Raw genomic sequence first — 19,710 nt, forward strand, 5'->3', positions numbered from 1 at the left:
TGTCAAGGGATACAAAGCGATTCCCAACATATAATTATCAAAGCAATCTTCTCAATGCAGCTGCTAGGGTACCCTTGTCATTTTTATTTATTCCCTTCCACCAAGATTTTACAAAGTAACTTCTTAAAGTAAAAGCAAAGGAGTAGGTTACTGCTGCAGGTCAACAGCAAAGTGTTATGGATTTTCTTTGATTTCCATTCATGGGCTATTAATTTTCTATTTCGGGTTTTAAAAAGCACCCAACTATTCTTTTTCAGAAACACATGGCAATCTTATTCCCAGAATAATTCACTTCATGGTGAAATATTAATTTATGCAATTTTAAAACAATTACTCTGCCTTTTACTTAGTTGCAATGCGAGCAGCTTTCTCTTAGCACATCTAGCAACAGAGACCCTTAATATACAGCGCCATTCTTGAATGCTGTCAGGTCCTCGGGAAGTGAAAAGGCAGTTTAGAATAGAGAAATGTCCCTGAAACCTTTGTACCTTGTCACAGATATGAATATTAGGCTTCATCCAAATAGCAGCAATGCTGCTTAATATTCTATAATTGCAGACTTGCATTTCCTTAGAACGGTAGAGGCATAAATGCTTGGTGATTCTAAAGTTTTTTTTTAAAGTGAGCTACCTTTTAAATTCACGTATATACACGTTTCATTTTACTTTTCAGAAGAATTTAGTTACTTAGTGCAAACATGTTATGGCTATTTCTCGTATAAAAAATAAGTGCAGAAAAAGGTTTGACAGATATAAGAAGAAGGAAGAGAGGAATTTAAAATATGCTGAAGTTCATCCACTACTGGATGAATTTATGGTTAAAGCTAGGCCTCACTTCAAAATCTAAAATCAGTAATCCTAGAATTAAGATATCTAGAGGTGTGCCATATCATGCTGTTCCAGAAATATAGTATAACTAAATCCAATTCCTTTTTTAAACAAGAATTTTTTTAAAAATACCAGCAGTTGCAGTTCAGGTTCCCCAGAGATTTTCTAGGGTCCTTGGTATAATTTCTCAAAAGGAAATATGATAAACCATTTAATGAGGGTTTAAATATAATCCAGTATGGTCAGGAGTTTCAGAATTAAATGTTAAAACATATAAGAAAAATAGATGAACTGCAGCACAAATTCATTGCATTGCCACAGAATTTGATCTTTGTAAAATGCAATCCAGGCAGGATTAACAGTCACCACTTCTTACTGAATGAGAAATTGTTTTCTACCAAAGGTACATGAATTTATCTCAGGCTACATACTTTTCAAGTTTAGATGAAGCAAATCAGTCTTTACACACTAGGGGCAATTCTGCATTGTATTATAGAAGACACCAAGTTCGAAACTGAATATATATTAGTTAATTTGGCTTCACTGTTAAGTATGGAACCAAAAACATAACTGCATAATTACAATGGGTTGTATAAGACCCTTCCATTCAGAGCAGGAAATGAAAGCTAACACCACCTCCTGCCAGAAGGGAGAATGGGAGATGTAATTTTATTTGAATTTCTTTTTTCCCCCGAACTTGAGTTTGCCACCTCCCCTTATATTTAAAGGCCTCTACTCTCCAGAGCCCCTTCTCAAGAGACCACAACAAGCACTGGAGAAAAATGCTCCCCCTCCTATTCCACTCATAAGGAAATCTAAGATGTATCTGGAGTTGGATGGGGGGCAGAGAAGGAACCAATTATTCAGTAACATTCACTTGAATGGAAGTTCAGCTATCAGTGCAATACAAATCCTGCTTTTTCCTGAATTGTATTGATAACTGCTCAAGCAAATAGAAATCCAGATTCTGTCAAACATCTGAAGGTTTTTTTTTCATTAACAGACTAGAGCTAGCCTTACTCTAGAATCAAGACTATCACATTCTGAGATACTCTTCTTTACAAAGAAAATCCCTTTATTCTTTGTTAAAAACACACCGAAATACCTTTGTGAACAGTACAAAATTACGACAGAAGTTAGCATATTATGCTTTGGTGCAGTGTAGTTTTTGAGAACTTTGTCTTCTACATCAGATAGTATTTTACTCTGTTGGTATCTTCTATTTATGTATTTAGAGTTCTCCAATACTGGCTGCAATTATCAATAATCTTAAAACCTTTCAGCAACAAATAATTCTATTGTCTATGTCACTCGTGTCTACTCTCAAAATGTAGTTTCAGAAGGTTCTAATAGTAAAGAACATAAAAATCCCCAACAAGTAGGGGTAAAATACATTTTTCCATGTAGCTGCTATCTCTTTCAAAGAAAATATTTTTACTATGAAGCAAATCAAGAAACATCTCAATTATTAGCAATTTCATTGCTATGAAAGTGGAAATGGTATAACAGTTATTAACTTCTAGCACTAAAATGAGGGTCGAGCACCTATATAATTTTTGCCAATATAAGCAAGTTATTCAAACACTTTTAAGTGTCAACTCCTCTATTGATGCTCTGAATTTTTTTTGCAAATGCTGATAATTTAAGAGTTTTGTTTTTTTTCCAACCGCACAAGAAGAAACTGTTATATTTCCATGTTCCTTTCGCCATATTCCTTGCCCACTTTCAAGCACAATACAGCTCTGGAAGCCAGTGCAGAGTTGAACTATTTCTGTTTCATTTACTGATTAGCATCGGAAAGGGATTGCCGATCACCACCCAACCAGCACAGCTGTTCCATGAAACACAAGAAATATATATATATATATACACAAACCCATGCACACTCAAGGGGAGAGGGAACTGTTCTGCAAATGACAGTATTTGGAAACTAATGCCTTCAAAAAGAATAAAAACTTTAAAAAGTTAAAATATACATAAATGTATATATTATTTGAAATGATGAAAATGAAGGATTCTGGAGTGTTACAAATCATAGGTGTTTAAGTCCATTTGAAGACGAATCCTTCCATTTAACCAATCAGCCACCTGCACTTTTCAGGGCATAGTATAATTGTAGTATAGCTTATGCTTTTTTCTCACCTTTTCTTCCATAGAAAGAAAGTCAACCTATGTGTAAGATCTTCTCCATTTGTTAATAATAGGTGATCTTTTGGTCTTCTCTCATACTATGCTTTTATAAGTTTTGGAAGAAGTTTTTAAATTCTCTAGCTTGATCGTCTCCGCTGCAGGTACAATTATTTGAGTAGCTCAACAGAGAACAAAACCAAAACCAAAACAATTAAAAAAAACATCTGGATAACAGAAGATTGACTGCTGAAGTTCAAAGAAAGGGATGGAATGGCCCTTTCATATCTGAAGCAGCTTGTCTCTCAACTATGCCCCGAGTTCCTCAGGTTTGTCTCCTGTGCATTAGGCAAAAGTTCTTAACTCTTTGTGCTCAGGTAAAGGGTCATTCTTCAGACTGGCTTCCCCACTTCTGTGCCAGGCAGTTGCAGGCTCTTTTCTGTTTCAAGCAATTCATCCAATATATCCCTAGAGAACAGAACACATTAGAAACCAAAGAAAATCTACATAGAGCAGCGTAGGCATATGATGTACCCAAGATGGCACTTAAAAGGAATGTTTTAAAAGAAGTAATAGAGATTCTACACAGTACAGTATAATCCAGCTTCTTACACAGAGATGTTCATAAGGACATTTGAATGCAGGTTTGTTTTCTGAATTAAAAACTTTTAAACCCTTTGTTTATCTCTTTCTCTGTTACACACCCAAACTTTTTATCTCATGACTCAAGATCTAGCTGATCAGGCTTGGTATGAATTCTTAAAGAATCAATGCCAAAAGCCATGACTGCAATATCCCATTTTGTGTAATGGCTCCAAATTACTGGAGCTACCTTCCACTTTTATAACTTCTGCCAACGCTGGACTAATTCCAGTTGGAGACTCTTATCGAGCCTGGTACCTCTCCAGTCCCTAAAAAGTTCACATAGAACCCATCTCTTGTTTTAAGAACTATTTCTTGTTAAGTGGTCTTCATTCTGGTATTTTTCCACAAGATGCACGAGCTGGAAATCTAAATAAAACAATTCTACAATGTAGGTTTCAGAAATATCTTCTTTTACCTTGTCTATTCAGTTCTTTACACAAATATATGGTAGAAGGCTATGTTAACACAATATTCTCCCTGCGACAGTTGTAAAATTCCTACAATTTTCATACTGAAAAACCATGCAAGAGCTAGGAAATGAGGGAGCTGGGTTGGGGTGGGGGGAGAAGAGAAGAGTATTTTTCATCTTTTCACAAGGATGGAAATGAAATAGAACATGCAAGCAGTAAATAATATAAATAATATTTACTTGTGCATATAGAAGAAGATATAGCCACTTCGGTCTCTATCACTCTGGACAGAGGCCTCTTGAGTTCTTGATACTGCCAGGTCATTGTATGTGAACCATGCCTGCTTGCGAATGTCATATACATCACTAATATAGTGACCTTAAAAAGAATGAAACAGACAAAAATAATTATTTTGTTATTCATTCAATTCATGTGCTGTCCATTTCAATAAGTGAGTTTGAGAGGCAAACTGTTTCAAAGTATTTTTTTAATAAATTCCTGTTACAAATATAAAAAATTTAAACACACAATAGCTGAGGAAGATATCACAATTGACAGTCACTAGTACAGCAAAGGGTGGGGCCTTCACATACTTGGGGCTCCAAGTCCTGAGGGTCTTACAAAAAACCAGCCAACCTAATGGCTACAGGGAGAATTTTCCATAGGGCAGGTGTTACAGCAGAGAAGGCAGGCCTCTTGTACCATTTGGGCTTCTGATGTATTTCACGCAGAAATATACAGGCCGAAGTATCTAATAAATAACATCTTCTGCAGACAAATTTGCTTTTATTATTTTAAATGTGACTCATTTTTACTGCGCTTCAACATCTTTTTATGTGCCAGATTTATTGATGAATAAATAACAAAATGTTTAATCCCCCCCCACTTTGTAAAACATGTATGGAAACTGTTTTAATCATAATATCAGCATTTGTTAATTGTTGGTTATTTTTATATTAGTTTTATAGTTTTTATTTTAGTTGCCCAGAGTCATGTTTTGTGAGATAGGGAGCCCTATAAATATGATGGCTGGACAGACAGATAGATGGATGGATGGATTAAAATCAAGCATACAAAATTAACTACTTTTATTGCATTTCTTTCTTCATCTTCAATTCTGGTTACCTGAAAAGGCCTCCAAAACACAACTTAGAAAAACAACAAGAATGATAAAAAACCACAGCCTTTTTCTTACCTGAAGAGGAGGTATCTCCAATGTGACTTACAATACTAATTAGACGATATGAATTAGGAAGCTCTCCTGTCTGTGAAAGAATTCTCCTATTAGTTTGGTTTGCTTCTGAATATATCAGACATTTAACATTATAAAAGACTTTATAGCATACTTAGGACACACTGTATCAAACACTAGAATAATTCATTTCAAATTTGTAGTTAACTCAAATCAGGCTTTATAAAAAATGTGTTTAAAAAAAATCAGTTAAATACAGGTAGTCCTTGATTTGCAATAGTTCATTTAGTGACCGTTCAAAATTACAACAGCACTGAAAAAAATGATGTGACTGTTTTTCACACTTATGACCGTTTAGCATCCCCATAGTCACGTTAACAAAATTCAGACTTCATATTTATGACAGTTGCTGTATCCTGGGGTCATGTGATCACCTTTAGCCACCTTCTGACAAGCAAAGCCAATTTGTAAGGTAGATTCACTTAACAACTGTGTTACTAATTTAACAAATGCAATGATTCACTTAACAGTGGCAAGAAAAGTTGTAAAATGGGTCAAAACTCACTTAACAAATGTTTCACTTAGCAATAAAAATTTTGTTCCAGGTTGCAGGGATCACTGCTGCCACCTATCAATGCCTCTGCGTGCCCTGTTTTCGGCCTCCAGGTGGCAGGGATAGCTGCTGCCTATCCCCTCCTGGAACGGGGCAAAAATGGGACACGCAGAGGCTGAAAATGGAACGTGTGGCGGCGTAGCCGGAACAGCTAATAAGTGGTATTCCAGAAGGCAGATCCAACCGCCAATCAGCTGCTCGTGCTAAATCAGGCTGGGCTAAAGCTGACCAGGCTGTTTGCTGCAAGGAGGCAAACTGCTCGGAGGCAGAGGCGGAAGGGTGGGGGGCCAGTGGGTGGGCGGGGCTTTGATAACATTCACTCTATAAGACACAGACATTTCCACCCACTTTTGGGGGGGGGAGGGGGAGTGCATCTTATACACTGAAAAACCCGGTAAATTGTTTTTAGTCTACTCTAAAGTAAGGGTTTGAAACTGCATCTCCAAGGGCCGATATTATCAACAATTCACTGTTGCTCATTGTTGGTCATCGTTGAGAAAGCTTAATAAAGATGACCAAGGGTGCCATATTATGCAGACTGAACTAACCAAGCCATGAAACCTTGCTTAAGCATTTACCACCGGTTAAACATGCTAGTGTTCTTCCCCTGGTTTCCCAGATCATCACCTCAGCATTTCTTTTCAGTTCCTCAGCTTCCGCTTCAGAGTACTCCATGTCTAGAAAATCTTCATTCCCAGAGTCATCATCAGAGCCAAGACTATCCAGGAGAGAACTGTTAAACTCTAAACAGCATGAAAAGGATACTGCATAAGATTCCTGATGTTGTGCATAAAACAGAGATGATGAAACTTTACATTCCACTGCATGATACACTATCTCACTAAAAAGGCAAAATAGTTAGCCTCTCTTTATTAAAGGAAATAATCTACTATATTAAATCTTCAGAGCCACAGCAAGCATTAAATATACAATAGGTACAAAGATTTTTAGAATGCAAACAGATCAGTTTATAAAGGGAAAAACTTTATTTTCAAAAATGCAGTTTTTACATGTTTTGCACTAACTTAAAAAGTAAGATGATGCCAAGGAAACACATAAACTGATTTGCATCAATGAAAAAAAAACCATGATATATTGCAACGAGAAAGAAAAATTATACTAAACTCTTATATAACACCTTAACGTAAAAGAGTTTCAGTGAACTATCATAGCAAAATGCATAAAATATTTTGAAAAAATTACTGCTCATCTCCCACTGCTATATAAACTAGCCCTACTTTGGAACCATGGCTGAACTAAAATACATAACTCTTGCTAGTTTTTTATAACTTGCTGTGCAGAACGTCAAACCTGAGAAGAATAACAGGAAATTAAATCTACAGTTCATAGAACCAATAAACCTTTCAGCATAAACCTCTCATTCTCATTGTTCACAAATTTGGAATCCGGGGCAGACTTGCTTGCTTTTATCTCACTTGGGATTTATGAAATAGAGTTGAGCATGCTAAGATATAGTCAAATTGTGGTTAGAGAAATAAAACAGATTGGAGAAGAAGCCACTGAAAATTGCTGAGACTCTATATTCTGCTTGTTTACAGGGTTGTAGCAGCATATCCACTTCATACCAATGGCTAAAATGTTAACTATTTTTGTTTGTAGTTTCCCTATACAACATTTGATGCCAATCAGTACTTTTTCATATTCAATTTAATGTGGATTTTTGGCATATATTACATATCATTGAAGCTGTATGTACCATTAGCTTCAGAAAAGAGACCAATTTAATATTTTAAAATAAAAATGGTGACATAGAGATTTACTGAAATTAGAAAATTACATTCTGGGAATATTTGGGGGTTCTGGGTAGCCACCTATGCCTACTTTTCAAGCCGAGAGGAATGGCTACATGCTGTGTACTCAATGCCGACCACTAGAGTTTATTTGAATTGCAAAAAGAAATTTCACCCTTACTTGAACAATTAAATTATGCTTTTAAAAGATGTCCATTTTTCTGTCGTGTATCTCACCTTGTAGACTTAATTCAGTGGCACGTTTAAGATCATCATCCTCTTTCTGCTCCCGCGCCTCCTGCTGGGGTAGAGATTCAAGCTTAGTTCTCTGAGACACTTCTTATTTTTATAATTGCTATATTTTTCCCACCAATACAGCACGAGGTTAGTATGCAACACAGCAAGTCCCTAATCTCACCACATGCTATCAGCAAGAATGTGAACTACTTCCCGACAAAGTCCAAGAACATTTTTTTCCCTCTATGTAGCTAAATGCATGGTGTATTCAATTCTAGCTGGGTAGACCATACATTCCTGAATAAACAGTATAGGAGAAATTGCCTTAATTTAAGGGGAAAACCCTAGAATATCAAAGGCTTGCAGCTACATGGCTTTTGTAGGTTTAGATGCCTTTCATCTCACTGCTAAACAACAAATGGACGAACACATTTGAAAAATTTTCTTCTTTCTTAACCTATTCACATATGCTTCCATGTCCATTTTGTTTCTTTATGCATTAGTAAATATTTATAAAAGTATATTTAAGAAACTAGTATTGAAATGAAGGATATCTCAGAAGGGCTGTACTCTGCTGTTGTTGTTTTTTTACCATACTTACAGACAGCTCCTCAGGGTGCAAATGGGGCCTTCCAAGCTATGCAAAGGTGCCTGAAGAGACACCTTTCACATATTCCCATCTTTCTTTCCAATAAAAAAGTGAGGCTGTTATGTGAGTCATTGCATGATGATACCCAATTTTATTTACCTTTTTCCTGTGGTCGTTAAACCAATCTGACCTCTCCCATTGACTCCCCCCCCCTTGTCAGAAGCTGATTGGAAAGGCTGCAAGTGGCAATCAAATGACCCCAGTGTCATGTGATTGCCACAATTACAAGTGCTGTAATTACATGCTACGTGCTGACGATTAAGTTGCATGGTGTTTCCCACCCATCAAATCTACTTTCTTACAGCCTCTAGGCACCAGGTTAGAACTCTGATTGCATTGTCTGCTCAACCTGGGAATAAATGATAAACATTGGCATCATTATCATATAGATCCATGATGGCGAACCTATGGCACATGGAGCCATACTTGGCGGCACGCCAATTGTCAGCTCTGGCTGTTTTCACCCTCTCCAGGCTTCAGGAAAGCCTCCGGAGGCTGGGGAGAATGAAAAACGGCCCCAACGGGCCAAACAGAAGTTTGGGAACTTCCAGTTGGCCCATTGGAGCTGTATTTCACCCTTCCCAGCCTCCGGACGCTTTCCTAAAGCCTGTGGATGGTGAGAACAGCTCCTGTGGCCCCCCAGAAGCCGGAAATGGATCATTTTAAAACTTCCAGTTGGCCCATTGGGGGAGTTTTTCATCCTCCCCAGGCTTCAGGAAATCCTCCAGAGCCTGGAGAAAGGTCACTCACACATGTGCGGACGGGGGGTTTGTGCGCATGCACATGTGGGCAGAGATTGAGTGGGTACATGTGTGCGATAGCGCGCAATTTTGGCACGTCGTAAGAAAAACGTTTGCCATCACTGATATATTGTACTTAAATCAAAACAGATCTATGATCCACCTTACCTATTTCAGGCAGAGGCTGAATAAAATGAGAGACAGGGCTTATTAATATTTGTGGATTGTGATTAAATTGCTTTTATTTATATTTTGGGAGTTTTGTGCAGGTTTCAAGGGTCTTTGAGACTTAGGTTAACAAAAATCTCATCCAAGGAGCAGGATTATAGTAAAATGAAAAATTGTTTCATTATGGATATCATGTCAAAAGAGACAACAAAAGCAAAACTTTCCCAAAACTATTTTTCTTAACTCTGGAATTGGTTTTTTCCAAGATATACTTTAGGAGAAAGGAGATTCCAACATGGGATGGATAACTTTAATAATTTAAATATGGATTCTTGAATACTAAACTAATAAATGAGGAGAAACCATGGAATCAAAATAGATTACTATAAGTTATATTTTTAACTACACAAAGAGCACAGAAAGAAAACCTATGATCTCTTTCTTCCTGGCAATAAAAAATATTTTTATCAAAAATATGAGAAAATATGAGAAAGGCCATTAGGGAATTTATTAGAAGTAATAATGTTTGAAAGACCATGAGAAAATAAAATAGCTGGAAACAAAATGTAAGAACCGTGGTGGCACAGTGGTTAGAATGCAGTATTGCAGGCTAATTCTGCTGACTATCAGCAGTTCAGCAGTTAGAGTCTCACTGGCTCAAGGTTTACTCAGCCTTCCATCCTTCTGAGATCAGTAAAATGAGGACCCAGATTGTTGGGGGCAATAGGCTGATTCTCTAAATCACTTAGAGGGGGCTGTAAAGCAATGTGAAGTGGTATTTAGGTGCTATTGCTATATAAGAAAAATATTACAGAAGAGCATCTCTGATGTACAATGACCTCAGTAGACTTCCAAATCCAAATGTGCTAAATTTGATGTTTTTAAAAAATGCACAAAATTCAGTAAAACATATCTTTGCTAAATAATTTCTATAAAAACCTTGTTCATAAAAATAGGTTTCTAAGTTTGCAATTATGAAACAAAATCATGCAGTGCCACATTATAAAAGTGTGGTTACAAAGAATTCTCTCCCTAGAAATAGTGAGACAGTCACGTATCATCACGAAAGGTGCACTGGTTCTTACTTGTTCTTGGAGACTCTGAGCCAAAGCTTGCTGTAGTTCTTGTTCCTCCCTTTCCCTTTCCATATCATACTGTTGCAGCCAATCAACGTCCCCCTGAGTGCCTTCTGGAGTTTTGTTTTCTTTATTTTCATCAAAATCTTTAGTTACCTTGGTCAAGTTGGCATAACCTATGGAAACAAAATGGTGTCTTAATTTTTTTTGCAGGAGTTTGGGGGGAGGGGGGGCTGCTATCTGAATTGCAGCTGGGTAACTTAAGGATGGATAACCCTTTAATGACCGCTGCATTTAATAGAGATGTGTGTGAGGGTGGCCACAGAAGCCTATCACACAGGTGAACAAGAAGCTGGACTAGGTTTTGTATCCACATTTATGTTCTCATATTAATGCTTATATCATCATTACCTCATAAAAAGAGAAAACTATGCTGGCGATTTTCAGCAGAAAAAGAAAGAAACTGAGAACTTACTGCAGCCCCAGGACAACAGACTGCCATATTCCTGGGATAAATCTTTTTCATACTATTCAGATCTCAAGAGCAAAATGAGCATATTAGTCAGTGATCATTTTGGGAAAAAAGGATAAGGGGAGAAAGGAAAGAATTGCTTTCAGTACTTATTTACTGTTTTCTGATTAAGACATTTGTGTAATTGAAGCATTGAAATACACACCAGAATGAGATGGAAATCAGTATGTAAAATTTATCTCCCATTTTTGCTCTTGCCTTTCAAAATTGTGATTAAAGATTTTTAAAAGACATCCCTACAATAAAAAAAGAATTTTGCTTCATTTTCCAATTTAGTTGAATGTTATTGACAATTATGTCAATTGTATAATGAAATATGCCATACGTAAACTTCACTGCACATTTTAAGATGCTAGGCATTATGACATAGTTATTCAATCTTTTCTAAAATGCAATTTAATACAAATAATTTTACAATAATAAAAATAGACTCAAAATAATTTTGTCTATTGGTAGCACAGCCCTTGCCTTTCTCCTTCCCCAAATAAAGATGAGATTAAAATATAATAGTTCAGGAAGGTAGACCATCCCCACTCCATTAAGAGTTGGAGTTTAATTTCAGCTGAAATGAGATGCCTATCCAATAGAATTTCAGCAGAGTGATTTTGAGGCAAAAAAAGGATGAAAATAAAAGTAGGAATGGGAGTGTGTTTGCAATTCTGCTGATTTCCATCCTACTATTCTCATCTCCCACCTCTAAAATAACAATAAATGAATAAAAACTAAAATGAAACTGTCCATTTTGTAATGTCACCAAATCAACGGATGGCTTTTTGTAACCTACTGAAGAGTCAGAAATCTGAGAAGGAGAACAGCTTAGCGGCTCACCATCCCACTCCATATACTGTCACTCAAATTCTAGCCTTTTCTTCCCCTCTTACCAGACTCTGCAGTAGTTTTGGGTTTATCAGTGTCCTTAACTTCCATATTATCTGGCAACTCTTGCATCTCATCATCTCCAAAGCCAGTATCGGGACTATTTGTTGGCTTGTCTTCATCGTTGCTTGATAGTGATGCTTCACGTTTACTAATCTCCAGGACAGCTGCTAGAAGTTCATCTTCAGTCATTGTTTCGAGCCCACTATTCTCTGGGGGTTTGGGATTTTCTGTTTTACTTTTCTTTGAGCTCTGCAAATAAATAAAGGCAAGACTCACTGGGATTCATTCTCTTTCAGGATACTACACCAATAACCACAGTAAAATGAACATACGTAAAATATAAAAAAAGAAATACATTCTGAACATACAATCATAATTCAACACTGCTTTGATATACAGAATTGTTCTGACATCACTAGAGAAAAGTCTGACTTTGAGTGAAGATACGCTGTATTAAATAAATAAATAATCAAACAAACAAACAATTTCAGCCTTGCTCCTCTTAAGAATTTCGTCATATCATCTGCAGCCACTCTTAAAAGATAAAAACAATACAGTCCTCTATGAATGATTTATGTTCCAGACAGTGTCCGTAGGTGTGATTTGTTTGCAAGTCCAGCAAAAACAAAAAGTGCAGTGCAGTGCGGTTCTTGCCTTGCACTGGTAGCATGCCAGTGGGCTTTGGGTGGTGGCAGGATAGGGTTGGTTTCTGGCACACTGCTTACATATGCATGGCATGCTGGAAGTTGACCCTTTCTTGCCTTTTCCCACTACTGCAGAGGGTTCACTGAACCATCAGGTTTTGCTGCAAAGCTGTTGCTTTTCTGGAAGGAGAACTATACTGCACCTGGCTGCAACTCCAGCTTACAGGGTTGCTGGGGATCAGGAGAGGATAGGAGGGGATGTCACATATGTATAACAGTGCAAGAGAACCTGGCTGTTTCCTGTCTTCTCCTGCCTTCCTAGTGCCGACGGGTTTATTTGTATTGACAAAACCTCGCAACTCAAAAGTTTGTTACTAATGTTGCATCTAATTGCCCCCAAAAGTTATGTGATCACCATACATTCTTCTTCTACCAGCTGTTTTCTTACTTTCTCAAGCTCCTCTTGCTGCTGTTCCCTGCTCTGGAAATCACACTGTTTCTGACTGTTTGCAACAGGACGTTTTAGTGGTTCTTCTTCACTGTCTGAATCCAAAGAATTTAAAATATGACCTTTATTTTTGAATGAGTATTTTCTGAAAAAGAAACAAAAAAAATTAATTCACCCTTTCAAAAAAGCCTTCTAATGATGCTGATTAATATCAGCTTACAAAAACATTCATAGAAAAGCTAGGCAGATGGCAAACTATAATTCCAAGAATATAGTATAAAGATTTATTCAAAAACTAATCCTCTGCAAAATCTATTTGAAACACTCGCTCAATCTAACATTTAGAAATTCTTTATATCACGAACATTAATATTCCTGGGTTTCTTGAGCAGAAAAAGTGAATTGGGATAAATTTGGAGTCAAACTTTCTTGTTTTACAAAAGTGACATTTTATAATAGCCCAGTATATATGAACTGGAGCATATATATATTATATTATTACTTAAGTATATTAAGTAGAATGTTTCATGCAAAACTTCATTTCATAGTAGAATTTGTAATGCTCTCATTAAATATTTAATATATTTTAAAATATTAATCTTGTATTCACTGTATTTTTCTCAGTTCTGGTAAAGGAAAACAAACATGTTCCCATAAAGCTACCATGTGATCTATCCAGAGTAATTAGTGCCTTAACAATACATTAGTAAAGGCGTTACTGAATCAGAATACAGGCAGTCCTCCCTTAATGACCTCATTTAATTCAGCAACCAACCAAGTTACAAAACTTGATATTAACAATATAAAATAATGCACCAAATTTTCTAAAATAGAGGGCAAATATTTAGTGCAAAATCAATTTCTACAGGCTTAAGCATTTTGGTCTTCTTTTCAGATACTTCAAAATCATACTACTCACCGACAAGGTGTAGAAGTCATTACAGAGCAGGAATTCGCCATTTGGGACACTTTTAATGGCCGAGAACTGATTTAAAAGAAAAGTAGTATTTATTTTGGAAAATTATTACATACAGCCATTTTAATGCGGATCCAAGTTTATGCTTCAGTTTTAAGAAACTATGGCAAGCAGTCTTTGGATTAACTGTCCCAGCTGGCACAAAATTTATGGAAACCTTTTAAATCTGAGTTCTCTACAATGTTGTTTTATAGATCAGCATCACAACATCTCACTTTTTCCCAACAGTCACCACTTAATTTAATAATTTAGAAAAATCTAGATTCTCTAGACTTTTGTCCATTATTTCAGGGCTGATATTTGAATGTATATTGTATCAATTGTATCCAAAGACTGTTAAACAAATCAATTAAAATTTCACTGTAACAAAAATAAACCAATCTATAAATACTATTACTAGAATAAGTGGAAGAACTCACATGGCTGATTGTGCACTCCATCCAAGATTAAGTGGGGGCCTTGTGCTTTCTGTACAGTGTGACTGCAGGGTCAAAAATCTTGGAATAACCACTTGCTGCCCTACTTTGTGATTGAGGGAGAGCACCACATTGAAACTGTACCGTTTCAGATGAAGTATTAAAACCCTTTAAGAGACAAGGAGGAATGGAAAAATATAGATTGTTTGCTATGTAGAAACAACTATTCTCTTTAGTAATACGCAAAAACTCTCCCTGCTGTCAGTTCCTTATAAAATTATGTACTCTTAACTTATAAATGCTGGAGATGTTCAAAATTTAAATTTATGTAATTCAGTTATTCTAGGACTGATACCAAGCAGTTGTTTTTGCCCTAAATATTTTTATCTCATAGATTGTAAAAGTTGCCAGTATTTTGGTATAACTTTTGTACCAAGTTTATATACCTACCTGGGAAATCGACTGAATTTGTGTGTAACAAGAGCAGATTTTCCACTACACTTCTCACAGGAGTATTCTATTTCTTCTGCCTAAGAGATACAATACGTGCAAGGTTTGTAATCTGATAAAAACAAATTCTTTAAAATAAACAATTGCATTTATTTACACCTAAGGCTATTCAATCTTTTATTACAATTATACCAAATATCCATGAAAAAATACAGAGAACAAGATTTGTAAAAGAACCAGAAACTCTGACTAATTTGTTTTTGAGATTAATCCAGGTAAATTGGCCCAAAAGTTACATAACAATTCCTACAGAGAATTAATACCTTCAGGATTTTTTTTTACAAATACAATACAAAAGATTCTAACCACCACCCCATTCCCAAAAAAGCCCATGGAGAAACTTGAAACAAGCTCATGTAACACTACTCTAACATATTTCCACAAGATCACTCTTCAACATATAATTGATTTGCATTCAATTTGCAATTTTAAAAAATGTACAGTACAAATAATATTCAGAAAACATTTACAAAAATAAGTAAAAATTAATATATAACAACATATGGAAGAATATATATTGCATACCCGGAAAAAGAGGTCCAAAGAATCTTGGATTGATCGAGACGGAAGCAGCTTTTTCCTTCGTGGCAAGTCAATGGAAAGATCATTAAATTGTTCCCGCTTGATGACAGTTTCACCACACCTGCAGGGAAAAGTTTTACCTCATTTAGTTTGCCACATTTTTAATGCCATACACAGATAATTATTGAGTCTGTCATCTGCACCTCTATAACTGTCTAGTTTGATTCTGCAACCCAACAAGACAGACACAGACTTCAGAGAGTAATCAGAACTGCAGAAAAAACAGTTACTACCAACCTACCTCGTACACTGCATGAGTCAAAAAGAGGGCCGTGAAAATATTTACAGATCCCTCGCATCCTGGACATAAATTGTTTCAACTCCTACCCTCAAAACAACACTATAGAGCACTGCACACCAGAATAACTAGACACAAGGACAGTTTTTCTCTGAACGCCATCACTCTGCTAAACAAATAATTCCCTCACCACTGTCAAACTATTCACTAAGGCTGCTTTACTATTACTATTAATCTTCTCATTATTCCTATCACCCATCTTCTCCCACTTATGACTGCAGGACTGTAAGTTTGTTGTTTATATCCTTACGAGTTATACTGATATTGTTTCCTGATTGCTTTTTTGCACCCTATAACTATCATTATGTGTTGTATCTTATGATTCTTGACGAATGTACCTTGTCTTTTTACCAAAGACAAATTCCTAGTGTGTCCAATCACACTTGGCCAATAAAGAATTCTATTCTATTCCATTCTATAACATTTTAGCACAAATTAGAATGTAACAGCTTTTAATCCAGCTGGGTCATTTTTCTTTGACATTTATCTCTTCTCAGAATACTTTTCCAGATGCTCTGGAAGTTCTCATAACTTTCTGTAACAGATTCGTGGGGATGGGATATGTAGGCTAAAAAAAGAACAGCCAAAATTGTTCCCATACTTCTTTATTGTGAGAGCATTTGCTGAATGAAAAGCTGTGCGATAAGAGGAATTGGCACTATTGGATTCCTCACAAGAGTTCAAGTGCTCTTAAATAAGTAGTATACAATATTAAAATACTGACTGTGGCTCTTTCCCTAAACAACTGCAATCTCTGTGTTGGCATCTGTTTTCTCCCAGCTGTTTCTGAGTTACAAATCTCAAGATGTCATTAATTGCAATCTGAGGTTCAACACCGTTAGAAATACTTGATGAATTAAAATATGCCCACTTTTCACTATTTTCAACATCTTTGAGAAAATATGTAGGGCCCCCTACATATTCAACTAAAGCAGAATTTGAGTAGGGTGTATATTTTTTCCAAGTTATGCCAGGAGTGCCCAGTGAATGATGCTTAGTTACATTAGAATCATCCACTACTTAAATTGCTTGAGAAGCCAGGGCTTGTGTGTATTAACATCAAACTCAATGAGAATGATATGAGGAAAGGGAAGCAACAAGAATGTGAAAAAAATAATATCTTTAAAGACTTACATTTTACATATGATTGAATGCTGAACTTCAAATTCTAGATTTGCAATTACTGGACATGTATAAACTTTAGTGGCTGAAAAGTCATCTGATATGCGCCCGGACAAGTTGTCTTCACTAGAAATAGGCTCACTTTTCCAAGTTTTGTTCAGCTTTTCCATGTCCTCCTTCAACTGATCCAAACACTGGCTTAAGAATTCATGAGCATCCTAAAATCATCAATATGTTTCTTTAAAGTGCTACAAAAACACTACAATTTTATAATCATACTTCAGTTTCCTTTGCTTTAAAAAGTTGTGAAATCATAATTCGAGGATTGGTTACAAAGTTACTTTTTCATCTGTGTGATTACAACATTTGCTTATCAAGGCAGCTGCTAAATGAGAATTACCTCTAATTCAACTAAAATGGCAACATTGTGATTCATTGTAAAGAACCATTATAATGGTGAAAATTAATTTTTTTTATGAATCCCTTGTACTTATTCACGTTCTATAGTCATATTATTTCCTTTAAATTATATGCTTACATTTTTCTTCTTTAAATGGCAAAATACAGTCCAAGATACAAAAAGTAAAGTTCAAGAAATAATTTCTAGACAGTGTACTAGAACTAACCCTAACCCTAACCCACACTCTTTCCATTATCTGCTGCATTTTAATTATTCCATCTTAATTTAGCAACAACTAGTTTCCTAGATGGCCTAGAACAATTCTAAGCTTTTCTCAGTCACACTTTTGTTAAATTTGGCTAAATGCAAATAAATAACTCATTAATTTTTAAAAAAACTGTGAACTTTCCTTGTGAATTGAACAGACAATGCAATCAGTTAGGTTCTGATATGCAGAGAGAAATGCCTCAAAATGCCTCCTCAATTATAACTGGGTGTGTTGGTGTGCAATATCAATGCTATTTTAAGACCTACAGACAGAAATTTTTCCCTTTTAAAATTTTTATGCAAGGGACAGTATAACAGACAATGAATGGTATATTCTCCACAAATACAACTATATTGTATCTTTTTTTCAAAGATTGTCAGAGTACTAGTCTGTTGCCAGAGCAGAGGGCATGGTTTGAAACTTTAATTCAGTGCAAAGGCAACACAGTTGAGGAAAAGATGGAAAATGAAAATGCACTATTCTCCTTTACTGAACAATAATATTTCAAGAAATGACAATCAGCTATCAATCAGCCTTATGTTCACTCAAGTGATAATTGTAGATGTAATCTATTTAGGTAAAAACAATCATTTGTCAAAAATGCTCCTATTTTGAAATTTCCCTTCATCTCCAATGCTGCATCTGTTCAATATCTCTCAATTGTCTAATCTAAGGTCATTATGGAGGCCTATTACTCAAGCTGTGCCAAAATTTTATATCAGGGATACCTTATATCAGGGATCCCCAACCCCGGTCCATGGATCAGCACTGGGTCATGGTCATGGTCATTTCATTTCATTTATTGAATTTATAGGCCGCCCAATCCCGAAGGACTCCGGGCGGCTTACAGAAATGAAAAAAATATTTAAAAAGGATTAAAACAATAAGATACAACAAGGTTAAGAAGAAGCACAACATGCACCCAATCAAGGGGGGGGGGGGACCTCAACCAAGAGGTCAACAGCCCCAGGCCTGCCGGAAAAGCCAGGTTTTAATAGCTTTATGGAAGGCCATGAGAGTGGGTAAGGTCCGGATCTCTGGGGGTAGCTCGTTCCATAGGGTATTCCCTAGTATGCCAGCAATGGAGCTATGCAAACAAGCAAAGCCCTATCCTCAAGATGCAAGCAGCATATAAAACCATGCCCCCTCCAGTCTGTAGAAAAATATCTCTCCACTGGCCCAAAAGGTTGGAAGGGATGATGCTGCCTTATATGAACATCAGCTATAATAAATGTTAGCCACAGTTCTATTTTGGAGGAAAAGCTGCAGATATACAGTGAAGACCAAGATTCCATAGAGGAGAGATAGTTAATAGTTTACCACTTAACAGCTAAAAACCATGTTTGTTCAGACATTCTGAGATAGATTTTTAAACTCGTGGGACATTTCTTTACAAACTCAACATAGCAGCAGTAAGGTCAGCACAACTGAGCATGAAATAACTCAGTTTATACATCAATAGGGTTCAGGCTATCTAAACAAGCAATAGTTTTCAACATTATAATGGTTACCTGTATTTTTTGGAGTATAAGACGCACCAAAGTTTTGAAGAGGTAATTTTTTTAAAAAACGTAGGTAGGTAGATAGAGGGAGAGAGAGAGAGAGAAATACAGTAGGTAGGTAGGTAGGGAGAGAGAGAGAGAGAGTAGTTAGGTAGGTAGATAAAGGGATAGAGAGAGAGAGAAATAGAGATAGAGAAATACAGTAGGTAGGTAGGGAGAGAGAGTGTAGGTAGGTAGAGGGATAGAGAGAGAGAGAAACAGAGAGAGAGAGAGAAATACAGGAGATAGGTAGGGAGAGAGAGTAGAGGTAGGTAGGTAGAGGGATAGAGAGAGAGAAATAGAGAGAGAGAAATACAGTAGATAGGTAGGTGTTTCTGCTGGCACAGCATTTGATCAATATAATTCTTATCAATCAGTTAAAGAGCTTCCCAAAAAGGGGGGGAATTTTTGCACTCTGCAAACCTCCCCAAAACAGCCCGTTTTTCATGAAAACGGGCCCATTTTTTTCTTTTTCTTTTTTTAAAAAAAAGGCATGAATAGCCTGGGGGGGGGCCTTGCACAGTGGGAGCTGGGGGGGGGGCAAAAAACAACCCACATTTTGCTCATTTCTGCCCTTCCCAGCCCTCGGGAGCTCTCTAAAAGCCTCCATAAGGTCATTTTGTTGAAGAGGGCGGGGCTTTGGGAGGCAAAAATGCTGT

At 36.5% G+C, this 19,710-nt stretch overlaps 2 protein-coding genes across 6 annotated transcripts in view; one reads left to right on the top strand and one right to left on the bottom strand.

Annotated features, from left to right (window-relative positions):
• SLC11A1 (solute carrier family 11 member 1) overlaps positions 1–19,710 on the top strand; it is a 228,640-nt gene that overhangs the window by 156,862 nt on the left and 52,068 nt on the right. The gene's annotated exons all lie outside the window — the stretch shown is intronic.
• Positions 2,793–19,710, bottom strand: part of USP37 (ubiquitin specific peptidase 37) — a 41,396-nt gene continuing 24,478 nt past the window's right edge. For 3 of the 5 annotated variants that reach the window (XM_014068994.2, XM_014068993.2, XM_087712816.1), the window contains exons 12-24: positions 16,855–17,060; positions 15,366–15,483; positions 14,781–14,860; positions 14,334–14,498; positions 13,858–13,923; positions 12,939–13,083; positions 11,849–12,095; positions 10,445–10,611; positions 7,803–7,866; positions 6,442–6,557; positions 5,205–5,274; positions 4,249–4,387; positions 2,793–3,422 (exon numbers count right to left, since the gene is read on the bottom strand). In XM_014068994.2, the coding sequence (XP_013924469.2) occupies positions 3,347–3,422; positions 4,249–4,387; positions 5,205–5,274; positions 6,442–6,557; positions 7,803–7,866; positions 10,445–10,611; positions 11,849–12,095; positions 12,939–13,083; positions 13,858–13,923; positions 14,334–14,498; positions 14,781–14,860; positions 15,366–15,483; positions 16,855–17,060 (1,659 nt within the window). In that variant the 3' untranslated portion in view covers positions 2,793–3,346. The remainder of the gene's footprint in view (positions 3,423–4,248; positions 4,388–5,204; positions 5,275–6,441; positions 6,558–7,802; positions 7,867–10,444; positions 10,612–11,848; positions 12,096–12,938; positions 13,084–13,857; positions 13,924–14,333; positions 14,499–14,780; positions 14,861–15,365; positions 15,484–16,854; positions 17,061–19,710) is intronic. The other 2 variants (XM_087712822.1, XM_087712825.1) reach the window with 2 other exon arrangements.

The sequence above is a fragment of the Thamnophis sirtalis genome, unplaced genomic scaffold, assembly GCF_051295495.1.
Source record: "Thamnophis sirtalis isolate CommonGarterSnake01/CBP01778 unplaced genomic scaffold, rThaSir2_p1.2 scaffold_1, whole genome shotgun sequence".
NCBI lineage: Eukaryota > Metazoa > Chordata > Lepidosauria > Squamata > Natricidae > Thamnophis > Thamnophis sirtalis.